The sequence below is a fragment of the Coccinella septempunctata genome, chromosome 7 (assembly GCF_907165205.1).
Source record: "Coccinella septempunctata chromosome 7, icCocSept1.1, whole genome shotgun sequence".
Classification (NCBI taxonomy): domain Eukaryota; kingdom Metazoa; phylum Arthropoda; class Insecta; order Coleoptera; family Coccinellidae; genus Coccinella; species Coccinella septempunctata.
This window is the reverse complement of record NC_058195.1, coordinates 13,907,576-13,923,104: the sequence shown is the minus strand read 5'-3', so window position 1 is coordinate 13,923,104 and position 15,529 is coordinate 13,907,576. Positions and strand designations below refer to the sequence as shown.

The 15,529-nt window shown below is 36.0% G+C and overlaps 1 protein-coding gene across 2 annotated transcripts; it reads right to left on the bottom strand.

Moving 5' to 3' along the window:
* Positions 1-478: 478 nt before the first annotated feature.
* On the bottom strand, positions 479-15,084 carry LOC123316960. 2 transcript variants are annotated; one of them, XM_044903285.1, is made up of 2 exons: positions 15,062-15,084; positions 479-1,559 (listed from the first exon to the last, which is right to left on the bottom strand). In XM_044903285.1, exon 2 carries the CDS (start codon positions 1,498-1,500, stop codon positions 574-576), a length of 927 nt encoding a protein of 308 aa, XP_044759220.1. In that variant the 5' UTR covers positions 1,501-1,559; positions 15,062-15,084; the 3' UTR covers positions 479-573. The 2 variants fall into 2 exon arrangements, with proteins under 2 accessions (XP_044759220.1, XP_044759219.1); XM_044903284.1 differs by lacking the exon at positions 15,062-15,084 and adding an exon at positions 14,583-15,043.
* Positions 15,085-15,529: the final 445 nt, after the last annotated feature.

Below are 15,529 nucleotides of genomic sequence, written 5' to 3'. Positions count from 1 at the left end.
ATCGGTTGTTTAGTTTATAGAATTTGGGGATTAGGACTCAGGTTTGCAAATAAAAGGCAACCGTTCACCACGGTGTACGCTGTGCTTCAAAACGAACGATATTTATGACTTATCAAACTACCTTTACAGCCGTTTTCAATGAACCTATCTATCCATCGTTTCACCAAAGAGGAATTAATCTTTGGTTTCACTTACTAACGATTGCAACCATTCTGCAGACAGATCATAGAAACGAAATCAGATGGTTTTTCTATCTTCAGAAACTAAAACAATGGATAGATAGGTTTATTGAAAACGGCCGTTAGTGAAATTATGTTTAGTTTGAGTCCTAATACCTAATCAGAGATAGGTATCGCGTATCAAGAGCTTCGACGATATAAAGAGTAGCTTTTTTATGCTTGGGCTCAGACTGAAAACAAGGTTCAATTCATGCAGGTACGAGTATTCTTATTGTATATCTCAAGACAAAAAAACAAAATGAAAATCTCAAAAATATATTTCATTAACTATAATACAAATATAAAATTTATAAAACTAGTGACTAGCAAATCTGGTAGAACCAAAATACCTTGGTTATAACTCAGTCGTGATTTCATCTTGAGGCCTAAAACCCAACTGCAGGAAATCATCATCAATAAGCCACGTACTATTGAGATACTCTTTGCTACTCTTCCATAGAGTAGGGTTGAATTCCGTCGTCGGAGCATTGCTTGAAACTAAGGAATACTGAAATTTCCACTGTGGATTGAAGGAAGGTAGACATCTTGAATCATAATTCGAATTGAAATTATGTACAGCAATGTCTTGAAGGCTTGTGGATGCCGTGAGCGGTAGATCGGGTTTGAAGGTAGACATCGTTGTCGATCCTTTGAGATCTTCTGTGGAATCCTGTTCTATGACAGCTGGTTTTTGCAGAAAATTTACAAGTTGAGTAACTTGCCCTTGGGAACACCCGCTTACTCGCTTGTAACGTTGTAATATTTGTTCTGCCCAAGCAAGGAGGTGTTCCCAGTCATCCGGGACAGTGATTTGTTCTGGATTTCTATTGAGTATGATGAGAATTTTAGTGAGATCTCTTACAACTGGTCTATAGGCCTGTATAGCACAGTTATCGCCTTCGGTAGACAAATCCCGTACTCTTTTGCGAGTGTCGTTCAGCATATCCAGAAAAAATTGGGCATAAGGCTTAAAACCCTCCAGTTGTTTGAAAAACTCCCTACGTTTCTCCAGAGTATCTTCTATATCACTGGATGATTCTATACTTCTGGGCGCTTTCTTTCTTCGATATTTGAAGTAGAGAAGTGTTCCTGCAACGAAAATTAAGCAAATCATCGTTCCTGTGAGAATACCAGTTACGATTGCTAGGAGATCGTAAGAAAGACCCATAAAATTGCCGTTCGGTATGCATATCAGTCCCATATATTCGGAATATGTACTCCAGGAGGGTTTGTGACCAAATGGGCAGGTGTTCACGCACTTCCTGGTCGCAAACATAATCATCTGGGGGCATTTGACACACCCTGCACGTCCACATTTGAGGCAGGCGGGTTCCTCACAATCTGCAAGAAAGAGAATATTTTAAATGAAATGTTTCACATCATGAAACCAAATAATCAACTTTTTGTGCTTGTGGAATCACAAGTTGCTGAATGCCGCAGCAACTGTTAGCTGGGTCCCACAAACCCTATATCGTCGAAGAACTATCAAAAAATGGTGCAAACACAGAAATATATACGAGGATATTTTAAAAATTCTTAGCCTACAAGCCTACTATAGAACCAAACAAAATTTCAATGTCAAAATATTTTATTACTCAACATATTCTACTCTTAATTGGATACATTTATTACAGCGAACCTGCAACGTCTCTAGACCTTTGAAAAAAATGTTTCTTCTTGCTCTTATTAACTCCTCGTTGGAAGAAAATTTAGGACCATTTTAACTTTTTTCAGTTGAGGAAATGATGGAGCCAAAGATGTGTGATATCTTTGGATGGAGCCAAACCTGGTGAATGAGGGAGGTGTTCTAGTAATTCAAACCCTAAATCACGAATTTTTCGCATGGCAACATGAGATTTGTGTCCAGGGGCGTTGTCCTGCTAAAACAAAACATCTTTGGATAGCTTTCCGCGCCTTTTCCCTTAAATTTTTTCCCGTAGAGTGGTCAGTAATGTCGAATAGTAATCTCCGGTTATTGTTTTACCCTTATTCAAAAAATCAATCATGATTACTCCGTGGCAATCCCAAAAAACTGAAGTATGAACTTTTCCAGCAGATTTTTCGTCACGAAACTTCTCAGGTCTTGGAGAACCAGAGTGCCGCCATTTCATCGATTGTTGCTTTTTTTCTGGATCGTGGAAATGTACCCAAGTCTCATCCATAGTAACAATTCGGTTTAAGAAGTCTACATCGTTTTCAAATCGAGCACAGATCGAACGTGATGCTTCTACCTTTGCACGCTTTTGGTCAACATTCAAACATTTGGGGATCCATTTTGCAGCAATTTTTCTCATGTCCAAATTGACGTGAACTATGAAATATTCAGTGCTTCAGATATCCGTTTTAGCCCAGTCATCATCTTGAATGGAAAATTTACCTCTTTTGAACTTGAAGCTTGCAGTCCAATTTTTCACGGTCCCATACGAAGGACATTGATCACCAAGGGTATTAAGCATATCTTCGTAAATCTGCTTACCTCTTAACCCTTGTAAATACAGGTACTTGATGATGGCTCGATACTCCAATTTTTCGATTTTCACAATTTCGGTGGACATCTTCTTTCTTTTAATTTGTTGTGTAACTCTGATTTACTTTTTTGACCTCAAACTTCACACTGACACTTCTAATGAGTTATTGCTCGTTGCTATGGTAACGCAATATTTTTTTATGCATGGAACTGATGGTCTAGGCTAACCAGATATCAATACATCCCCATATACACTCACTTTCAAAAGTCCTGCACCCCCTGATTATTAGGGCTATCTCAAACTTTGAAAAAAAAATTATACCCTCGGGTTCAAGGATAATGAAAGGCTTTTACAGAAATAAAATGAAATCAATTTCATTTCATAGAATTATGAAGTTGAAACAACAAATACAAATTAGGAATCAAAAATTGCAAAAACAAAAATTAAATTTGAACGGAAAATTAAAAGTTAATTAATAAAAGAGCAAACTAATATGCAGTATTCGAGCCTCTGCTGCTTAGCAATGCATTCACTCGTCTAGGCATTCCAAAAATTAAATTATTGATTATTTCCTGCGGAATATTCATCCATTCCTCGGTAACAGCTACAATAAGTTCTTGTGAATTTCGTGGTGGATTATTTCGACGGAAAACGGCTCTGGAGACATGATCCCATATATGCACTATAGGATTTATGTCAGGAGACATCGCGGGCCATTCTAATCTGATAATGTTTTGGTTTTCCAGGGCTTCTTGAACACCTCTAGTGCGATGTGGCCTGGCATTATCGTCCATAAAGATAAATTGAGCCCCTAATTCATTACCCATGGGTATAATTACAGGATTTATGATATTTTCGAGGCAATATGCACCAGTCATCGTCCCGGATATGTGAATTAGTGGCGTTCTTCTTCCAAACATTATGCCTCCCCAAAACATTTCAGTGCCACCGCGAAAAGGAGCAACTTGAATAGCTCTCTCAGGTCTATTTCGACATCCTGGTTCCCTCCAAACTCTTAAGGGGTAGTCATCACTTACTAACCCAAACCGTGACTCATCTGTAAATAGCACATTCCTCCATTCTTCTAAATGCCAGTTTTGATGAGCTCGCGACCACTGCAGACGAGCGGTTCGGTGACGAACAGTTAATAAACGAACTCTTAGAGGCCTTTTGGACCGCAATCCTGATGTTAAAATTCTTCTACGAATTGTAGCACATGAAATTACACGGTTGTGGGCTCTTTGGAATTCCGACCTGAGTGTTGGTACCGTCACTGACCTATTTCTACGGGCTGATTGGGCAATATACCGATCTTCCCGAATCGTGGTAACACGAGGACGACCATTTCGAGGTCTTCTATGCACTCCACCAGTTTCCTCATAGCGCCTAATCGTTTTGCTAACCGTGCTTCGAATAATGTTCAGTCTATTGGCTATCTGATGGCGTGTGAGCCCTTCTTGCCAGAGAGCAACAATTCTAGTTCTGTCAAACTCAGACAACTCGTTTCTGGGCATATTACACAGTTTTTGAACTAACCGGTACTTAAAACGAAAAACTACTGATCCGCAGAAAGGCACACATTTGACAAAATCGATATTTAAACACAAGAACATTTTTTGTTTCGTAATGTTATCGTTTTATTTGGTGGTCAACAAGTTTCTGTTGTTGTCAGTAACAATTTGTTGTGAATCTTGAATATTTTATCTCCACTACAGGGGGGGTGCAAAACTTTTGAAAGTGAGTGTACATTAGAAATTTATTTTAGGATATTCTCATTGTTGGGCCTACTGCTTGAAAAAAAAACATGCCGATAGCTTGGATAGACACAAAGTTTTGGACCACGTACATACCCGTGGGCCACCTGTATATGTGAAGTTTAGGTACCGCATTGTCAAAAAAGCCGCATTCCGAAAGTATTTTCACGGTCATTCGCGATTCTTCTAAAACAATTCATCGACACACCCAATCGGCCTGATTGCCGTCCAATAAATTAACGGTTTAAATGATTAGTAACTGGGTTGAGTTTAGAAAGCATAAAACACCTCTAAAATTACAAAATTTCACGCTTAGAGATCTTCGAAGCGATGAGAATCGGCGACAAGTTGATTAAAGAGACGAGAGTAATTAATAAAACGGCAGAAATTTATAAATGACTCATTTATGCTAGCTTAAATTTCATATACAAGAGGTTCACCTTGATCAATTGAAGTTAAACGGCTAGAAATGTGCATTGAAACGAGGTGCAGAATATTATTCGCTCCACCGAGAACGATTATCTAGTTCTATCCTATTTATTAAGTGTAGGAGTTTCTATTATGGAAGGTTTATAATAGAAACACTTCGAACCTTCTATTGTGCTCTAATATTCATGTTATCGAGTCCAGGAACTCTCTAAATTCATTTCAATGCTCTCGAAAGTTATTTCAAGGCTCTTGCTGGCAGTATTCCTGTGGATTATCTTCTCAAAACATAAATTCTTCAAAAAAGACACAGGTAATAAGAAGCAAATTGATCCAAAATTGAAACAATTATGTTCCCAATTTGTTCGATTAAATTACGAACATAAACATGCACGTATAATGGGTCTATAGATGACAGTTTATTAGCAATACACACCTGAATTTCAGAATTCCGCAACACAAAATCTTAACTTATAAGCTATTACCAACTCAAATTCGATTTTCCATAGCCACCTTAGATATCAATAAGCCGAAGAGTAAACCGTGAGGGCCGTAGGCCCGAGTACGGCTGAAGGACAAATCGCGAAGGCAATAAGCATAAGCCCGGGCCCTATATCGAAGGGCTAATTAGAACCTAAAAGTGGATATACCCAAAAACTAAATCTCCAAAAAAAGTAGAACTATATATGGGCTTCCTAGGTATATAATATAATGTTATATGTATACACTGAAGTTCAGATCCTGGATCCATGATCAGAGATTGTCTAATAAAGAAAAATGATTTTATTGTCGTCCAATAAAGAATTTTTGTATTCTCATTATTTGTTTCTCTTGGAACCACGTACTCAAACTATTTCGTAATTGAAAATAACAAAATAGCGCCAATGATATGGTAATGCGAAGTACCACCAACAGCCAGAGCATTGGTATCTATTTCGAATTAGTTTTCTTCACATATCACGATTAAATAATTCCTACCACAGTGCATAGTGAAAGTTCCGATCGATTCAACATGGAATTGTTTTCCTTTTCCTCACACACACACATACATATATAGCATCGAAGATATTTATTATTCAAATTCGATTCTGATATTTAACATAATACATAATCTGTGACGACATACAGACTTATTGATAAACATAGGAACTTCGAAATATTATTCTATGCACGCGAATTTTCGATCTTTTGAAACCAATTCCTGACCACAGAAGTGGAACATGGAACATCCGTGAAATGGTCTCGGAATGTAAATGGACAGGTGTAACAAGCGAGGATAAATTGGCGTGAATCCTCATTGTTTTTTGAACTTTTATTGTTGAGCCAGCGACGGTAGACTGACAGAGTAACAACCGGCGTATCTGGGTTAATCAATCGATGGCTACGTTCCTCGTTTCAACACGAGAATTCTTCCTCAGTTTCTTCTGGGTCAACCGCAGCCGAACAAAACTGAGTTCATTCAAGCAGCTTCGTTTGCGTGTTGCATTGGATCACTCACTCAAAAAGTAAAGTTAACTTGTTGCTCCTTCGTTATACCGAAGAAAATCTCTTCCATACTCTTTGGTTGAACTGAATATATATTCTATGATCGAATAGTAATCCGTTTTCTCGAGATTAGGAACTTTCCAAATTCATTAGAATTTGTATCTGTTTCAGTTTACAAATGGAAAAGAGGAGTAAAGTTAATTTTTTTGTCATAATTCATAATCATCTATGATTTCGATAAAATAGTTATTTATGTTCCGAGGCGCAGCCGAGGCTAGCAAGCAGGCGAGACAATATAGGCAGTTTTTTGCCGAGGTGCATATTAAATTTTTTCGTCGACCTCAGATATAAAAATAGTAACCCGTTTGATTGCGTCATTTAGGTCGCCGTATTTGCAAATTACCTCAGCTCTAGAGTAGTGTTACTTATCAATTCTTGATTATACTTAATGAACACTAACATTCAAACCTAAATCACTCGTAAAATCTGCCAGATTTAGTAAATTATTTAATTTGACAACAGCAAACGACACTTATTGTCAAGGGCACTTATGTTTTCCTCAAATCCTGTATTTCTGAAATGAATTCAATCGCCCCTATAGTATTGGTAACTTATTTACATTGAACTCTAAAAGAACTTTTAGAGTTCAAAGCTTATTTACGAACGGACAGACGCAAACAGTTTGCGGATGAACAGTGTATGCGGACAAAAAGTACTTGCCTGCAGAAATAGTCTAGTTTTCTTTCAGAAATTAGAAATTAGTACGTAAAAGGTAGGTTGACGAAAGAATAATTTTATGACGATATACAGCAGATTTTGGCGATCAATTACTACAATTTTGTCGGTGGATAACGAGGTGGATAACATCCGACAACGTAAATGTATCTCTAGTGATTCGGATTAAAGAATTGTGGATTTAGTAAATTATTTAGTTTGACAACAGCAAACAACAGTTATTGTCAAAGGCACTTATGTTTTCCTCAAATTCTGTATTCCTGAAATGGACTCAATCGCCCCTATAGTATTGGTAACTTATTTACAACTCTAAAAGTTTGCGGACGAACAGTGTATGCTGACAAAAAGTACTTGCCTGCAGAAATAGTCTAGTTTTCGTTCAGAAATTAGTACGTTAAATGTAGGTTGATGAAAGAATCATTTTATGACGATATACAGCAGATTTTGGCGATCAAATACTACAATTTGTCGGTGGATAACATCCGACAACATAAACGTATCTCTGTGATTCGGATTAAAGAATTGTGGTATTATTTCTCATGAAAGCATCTGATATCGATTGCATTCTGATGAATGAAGGCATTATATGATGGACACTTGTTATTCCAGGAAAAGGTGGCAGGCACATTTCAAGTCACAAGCTCTGAAGAGGCAGGTACCAGTTTATTCGCAGGTAGCTTCAAAGGCGCATTTTCCCTGAATATAAAGGCAGGATATCTATTCAATAGCCGTATTATTTCGTGAATCAATGATTACTTCGGATACGAGAGGATTTGTAGCATGGCTAAGGGAGAAGAGAAAGACAGGTACCACGAGATGTTCAAGTGAAGATAAACAAGATAAACATTGTGAAATATTTCCGCACCGTGTGAATTAGTGCATCCATTTATATTTTCATAAGAATCTACAATTTGCCATTTGTCGAAACTATTGAAAATATGTGTATCAGGAATTCCGGAACTATTTCAAGTCTACCAAGAATCCCCTAAAAATTGTGATTTTCCAAACATTGAAGATGATGACCGATCGGGAAGGCCAGTTTCTGTGTCAGTCCCCGAAAATATCGATGCAGTTCATGAAATGATTTTATCAGACCGTCGAATTGGACTAAAACAGATATCTGAAGCACTGAATATTTCATACGAACGCGTTCATCATATAGTTCACGTCAATTTGGACAAAAATTGCTGCAAAATGGATCCTCAAATGTTTAAATGTTGACCAAAAGCATGCAAGGGTAAAAGCATCGCGTTCGATCTGTGCTCGATTTGAAAACCATGTAGACTTCTTAAACCGAATTGTTACTATGGATGTGACTTGGGTACATTTCTACGATCCAGAAACAGAGCAACAACCGATGGAATGGCGACACTCTGGTTCTCCAAGACCTAAGAAGTTTCATGTCCAAAAATTTGCTGGAAAAGTTCTTGCTTTAGTCTATCCAAAGGTTTTTTGTTTTTGCAGGACAACGCCCCCGCACACACATCCCATGTTGCCGTGCAAAAAATTAGTGTATTACGGTTTGAATTACAAGAACACCCCCCTTATTCACCAGATTTGGCTCTATCCGACTATCATTTCTTTCCTAAACTGAAAAAAAGTTTAAAAGGTCGTAAATTTTCTTTCAACGAGGAGGTAATAAAAGATGTGGAGGTCTGGTTTGCAGAGCAAGAAGAAACATTTTTTTTGAAAGGACTAGAGACGTTGCAGGTTCGATCTAATAAATGTATCCAATTAAGAGGAGAATATGTTGAGTAATAAAATATTTTGACATTGAAATTTTGTTTGGTTCTATAGTAGGCTAAGAATTTTTTAATATATATTCGTGTGTTTTCTTTATGCGCCAAATGCCCCATATGAAATTAGTTGTTGCTGCAGAAAAGTATCGATTTTCGTATCCCGTCCTCAGGACAGACTCAGTTTCATGGAAACTTATTGTTTTTTCTTTTGAACTGGTGAAATAAAAAATCATAAAAATACTCTATACTCAAAACTCTGAATACAAGCATGCTATGCTCGATGCTATGTGAAACGAACACTTTGCTAAAAGAACTCAGTTATTATACAGGGTGAATCTTTGACTCGTACATTTTAACAGTAGATTATTGAGGTCAAAAAGAAACACTTTTTTCCTACACCATTTTTTATGTAGTATATAGCCATTTTAAGTTTTCAGAATGAGCTGCGCCACCCCTGGAAAAACAAAATGACCCTCAGAATAACAAGTTAAATCTGTGACACTACACATCTGTGGATCTTTTAAACAGAGTTGTATTCAGACAATTTTTCAAAATCCACAGATACTTCTCAATTTTTGAACATCAAATTATACGATAAAATATGAAGAATACTTTTATTTCACAAAAAGTTCAAACGTTCCTTTCGAAAGTTGGGTTCTTTGAATTTTTCAATCAAGCGTTGATTTCCCGATCAAGCTTTATAAAACTGGTTATGTATCTTTTACACCGAACCGATTCGGAAAAAATGGAATAGGAAAGTGTTTTTCTCGGTGTTTCTTTTGATCTCAAGAATCTACTGTTTTTCTACTGTGAATTCGCATGAATGAGCGCGTTTGGAGTTTTTTGTTGATAAAAACTCTTCCTAGGTCGAAGTCTTCGGGATGTTTTCAGGCTCGAGAATAGCTATTCGAAATGCATTAAAAATTGTATGCGGATGCATAATACTTAATAGCGCCCACCTGATGATTTTCGTGCCGAAGAGCCCACTAAACAGGTTTTTGGATAGAAAGACGGCAGTATTTGATGTACTGAATTCTTGGGAATCAAACAATGTGCCCCTTTTTTGTGATGATTCAGGTGAACAAACTTCTCAGAAAATGCGTGGTTGCGTTAGATTACATTATGAGTGAGTGGGAAATAGGAAGAGTTTACAGGACAACGGTAAATGGAATGTGCATTATGGTATAACGTCGACATATCTTTGATGTATCAGGAAGTATCATCGATACCTACATCGAATTTTTTTTTATTGGCTCAAGAAACTACTTCATGCCAAAATATTCGATATTGTTTGATGGTATAATCTGAAAAAAGAAAAAGTTTCTTGCGGAACAAATTTTGGGAAAGGGTTTTTCAATCCCTTTCAATTGCATACAGGGTGGGTCTTTCACTCGAAGAAATATTTAACAGTAGATTCTTGAAGTCAAAAGAAACACTTTTTTCCTATACCTACCATTTTTTCCGATTCGGCCCTGATAAAGAGATATGGTCCTTTTAAGTTTTCAAAATGAGCTGTGCAACCCCAAAACAAAATAAACTTCAGAATAACCTTTGAGTATACAACTCAAGGTTAATACTCAAGGGAATAACTAACTAAATTTTTTGAACAGAGTTGTATCCAGCCAAAGTACCCAAATTTTCAAATTTCACAGATACTTCTTAATTTTTGAACATCAAATTACTCGAAACGGTGAATTATACGAGAAAATATGTAAAAGTGAATCACTTTTTCAGTAGTTCTGATGATCCATCCTATTTAGTAGATCGTATTTTTCATCTATGAATTCTATGATCCATTCTGTAAAAAGATCCATTCACGCCTTAACCTTAAAAAACATTATAGGGAACTCTAACGATTTGTCAAAATCAGCTAAGCGTTCGTTGTCGTGGGGCACACGAGCCTTTCCCTCCATTGAATCGCATGCTGTTTTAGTGTCGAGTATTGTGTTTTGGAAAAAAATGTTCTTCCTGACGTTAGATTAGAGTAATTAGACTATAACTTTCTCAGAAATGCCTCTTTACAGTGATAATAGAAAGCTTTGTGTGCCCCACAACAACGAACGGTCAGCTGATTTTGACAAATCGTTAGAGTACCCAATAAAGAGCAGAGATAGTCACATGTATCAGTTTCTATAATAATGTGGATGTAGAAAAACTGGAAGTTTAAAATAAAATTATTAAAATCCAATAATTGACAATTATAATCGATTTTCCTTTAAGGAGAAAAAACCATTAATTGTTGGCAAGAACTAATCCCAGATTTCAACATTACAAATCGATTCTAATTATCAATTTAGGACTATCTCTGCTCTTTATAATGTTTTTTTAAGGCGTGAATGGATCTTTTTAGAGAATGGATCATAGAATTCATAGATGAAAAATACGATCTATTGAAAAAGTGATTCACTTTTACAAATATGAATTAATACTTTCATTATACAAAACGTTCAAATATTATATAGCGTCCAACTTAGTTTCAACGGTTGGATCCTTTGAATTTTTGGTATTTTTATGTTACTTAATGGTTATAATGAAGACGTGGGTGATATCTTGTGTTCGAAAAAGATGATCTACTGTTTAAATATTCGTAAGAGTCAAAGACACCCTGTATAGAGAAATACCACCAGGATCAGATAGTACTCAAAATATGAAAGAATTTCAAATTGTTTTTCTCGATTTCTTCAAACGTAACACCCTGTATTTTTTTATGATGATGTACACAGTTTAAAACCTTTCATTTTTTCAGTAGTAACCTTAGCATTATTTTCACTCCTGTGTCCAGCAGACACGAAAAATGACATTTCAACCAATAATTTCAGGAATAATGAACATAATAAAATAACTAACGGATATTTTAAATGACTCACACAATGAAACCAAACTGAATGACCAATTTTTGACAAACTTTAAAACCCTTCCAAAATAATAATCCTTGAAGTTCAACATGAAAATGATAATATTTGTCTGAATATGTAACACATACATACGAGCATACATAGGTATTATTGGTAACTTTTGTATTCTAACGATTACAGTTTTATCGGCATCCAAAAAATTATTATTCATGAAATGGATTAACACAATTTTTCTGTCTTTTTAAACGCCCGTTTGCTTTTAAATCTAATATTTAAATAAAATTTTCCGTTCTGATTTAATTTTTCGTGCCTGCTGGACGCCGGAATGAAAATAGCCCTTTGGTAACTTCTGAAAAAATGTAATATTTTGCACTGTGTACATCATCATGGAAAAAAGTGAAGGGTGTTACATTTGAAAAAATCGAGAAAAAACAATTGATAACATTGATAACGGACACCCTGTATAAGAGAGGTTGATCATTTAGGAACGATGACTAGGCAAATTCTTAAGTTAAAGCCTTGAGTATTAACTCAAAGGTTAAAGGAAATCCTGATCAAATTCATGTTTCTATCGCTTCTGGAAATCGGTAGAGGGCTTTTACCGAATTATTGTTTCGTCGAAATTTTGCAGTTTTTTCTGAATAAGATCCGTACCGTTGGAAAAATATCCCTAATATTTTGCATCATAGTAGAGGTATTGAAGAGCACCGAAAATATGCAAAAAAAAATGGGGGTGTTCCATTTAAAAAATCACTCATTTGTTGAATAATTTTATTTGGGAACACCCTGTATATTAGAAAATAATTTCCTGAGATGCAGAATTGAAATTACGGAGGGAATGCTTCTCAATAAAATTCCTAAAACGTCTGGTTTGGCAGCTATGGAAGCCTAATGCACTATTGCAGGGCCCTGTATAAACGTGAAAAGAAAAGAAAATTCATTCGAACCTAATCCAATTAAGCACATTTCCAGTTTCCTCGAAAAGAGAAAACCGCAGACACGAACAAGGTCGCGTTTTTAAACACTAGCAATTTTACCAGTGAATTTCTCTAATCCCATTGTTTCGATGGGAGTATATTAATTGAAATTCCGAGATACACAGCAGGTCGAGTACCAGATGGATGTAAAAACGTTGAAGCTTTCAATTTAGAATAAGCGAATAAGCTCCATTCGCTCTTTGTTGGTTATTTTCGGGAAGCCATATGATCCGATAGGTGATCCCTTCATTTTTTTACGGGTTTCCAGAGGTGTTGTTCAGTGCAGGAAGTTACGGTGTTACGGGATGAAATTGTAACGGATGTTGAGCTAGAAGTTACATCCGGTAGTACAGGGGAAGTCGGATGAAAAAGCAGATAGGAAAAAATCAAGACCTAAGAGATGAAAATAGGTCCTTTCGTTTGCATAAAAAGTATAGCACTTTTCTACACTCGATTTTAGTATTCGTTTGCTGATTGAATTTACACCAGTGTAGAGGAGGTGTAGTTTATCTACATTTCCTTTTGACTATGTGTAGATAAACTATACACTTTCTCTACACTGGTGTAAATCAAATCGAGTGTAGAAAAGTGCTACACTTTTTATGCAAACGAAAGGACCTATTGCATTCGAGATTTGAATGACATAATTAATAACAAGGTCAAGATGTCCAAAACTCGAGCTAAAATTAATTTTGGACATATCTGTTCTTATGTGGCAATAGGTTGAATAGCAAAAAGCAGAAGTTACAATATACAATATGCGATAGTTCTATCATAATCTTATAATGATCATTCACATAAACGCCTATATTCTCGCCTATATTTCATTCAACCTTACTCTTCTGATCATGAAAGGACTTTGGAGCGGTATAAAATATTCCAACCCGCAGCTGTTTTAATCTTCTCAGCCCGCATTATATTAGGTTCCTTTTTGAATTATCTGGCCTTGACTGCATCACGATTCACAGATTTCCAGCATTGAATTCAACATCCTCACTATCCTAAATAATAACTAAGGAGCAACCACAATGAGAAAGTTTCTTAAACTTTCTTTATTTCCGAGTTTTACTTCCTGCTGAACGAAAATACGCGCAGTGTAATTAAATGCACTCAACATTTTTCCATATTAACAAGAAAATTCTTCGTTTTTCGTACCATAAATAAAAAAAAATCTAAACTCATTGCAACCATCCAGAGATTAAAATAATAAAATATGATGGTCTAAGCTCGGGTCTATACGTTTCATCACGTGATATCTGGTGTATTTCAAGAAATAAGTGGATGTCGTGGAACCGCAGACCACAGCATGAGAATTCATGTTATTTATGCTTTACCAATATACGGAAATTACACTATAAACAAAGTGATGTCACATTGAGAAGCATGTTAGTCATCTGTTCACGTCAGATTATATAAAATATGCAGTGACGGATTAGCAGTCTTGGCCGTGTAGAATGTTGAATTTAGTCAAATAATTTCCTCTCACTCTGGTTTTTCCATTGAACCCTAGGCCCGGGCCTACTACTTGGCCCTAAGGCAAATCCGCCCCTGAACATATGTACAAACAGTCTAGAATTTGGTTTGTTAGTTACAAAAATATAGGAAATTAATTAATAAGGATATCCCGTATAATTAATTAATTACGTAATTGTTGCACGGAAATATATGTACCTATCTACCTGGTTTTATGCAATAAATGAGGAAATATTCTTATTTTGCAAGGTTATTCTCGTCCTCCGTTATTAATCCCATGCTGGGAAATATTTTGTTATCCTATATTAGAGCCAATGATTTTCACAACTGAATTTTTTTAAATTTTAATTCAATGGAGAGATGAAATTTCAAACAAATATTCCAAGAAATCTATAATGAGTAATCATCATATAAAAATTGGCAATAAATAAAAAAAATCCAATTTTCATCACCTGTTTGTGTAAAATTATCCATGCAGCCTACTTGGATAGCACAAAATAAGGGTATAATCCAAAAGTTCTTCAACATATTTCACATAGTCTCTGGAAAAACTAACCGCAATGCTCACATTGGTATTATAGGATTTTTTCAAACACTTATTCTTTTCGGAGTTTTCACATATTCGGGAATGGGAGATTTCAGTTCATGGGAAAATATTTCATGAATGACTGGACAGGTATTCGTGCTCTAATATGAAGAACCGTTATGTACGTCTATAAGATGTACGAGCATTTGTTTATCTTTCAAATAAAAACAACGGTATAATACGCAACACAACTAACGGAGTACGTACTCTGGCGAATTCACTGTCTGTTTGCCCCGTCTTCTACTATCGAACTATTGCGGTTATGGCAACTTCTTCGTGTTTAGATCATTGCTGCTTCTACCTCTACCTACCGGCATATTTTCTTCCTTCGTTTTTCTCACTTACCTCAGGCTCATTTAAAGAAAGAGTAACACGGCGAGTTGCAACTGACAATCTCGAGCGATGGTATGGTACAAAAGTCGGAGAAGGTATATCTTCTTGGTACAAGTGGTATACTCTTATTTGATGCAACATAGGTAGGTATAGGTATCCTGTACCTGTGTCCTGTACAGCATGAGTCCAAAGATTAAAGAGAATATATCTCTTTATATTATATTTCTACAATCTTTGCATTAGTCCAGTGTTTCTCAAAGTAGGGTATGCCTACCCCTAAGGATATCTCGCACTGCAAAAATTGATCCTTTCCTCGAAGAAAAAGAAAATCTTAGGAGTCTTTTCCAAGTTATCTTATCTGAATTAAGTTATCTGAAATAAAAAAAAACATCATAAAAACGTGAAATAATAAAATTCAATTCAACATGTCAGACCTACAATTCACAACCCAATTCAAAAAAGAGTCGGAAACTGCATCCA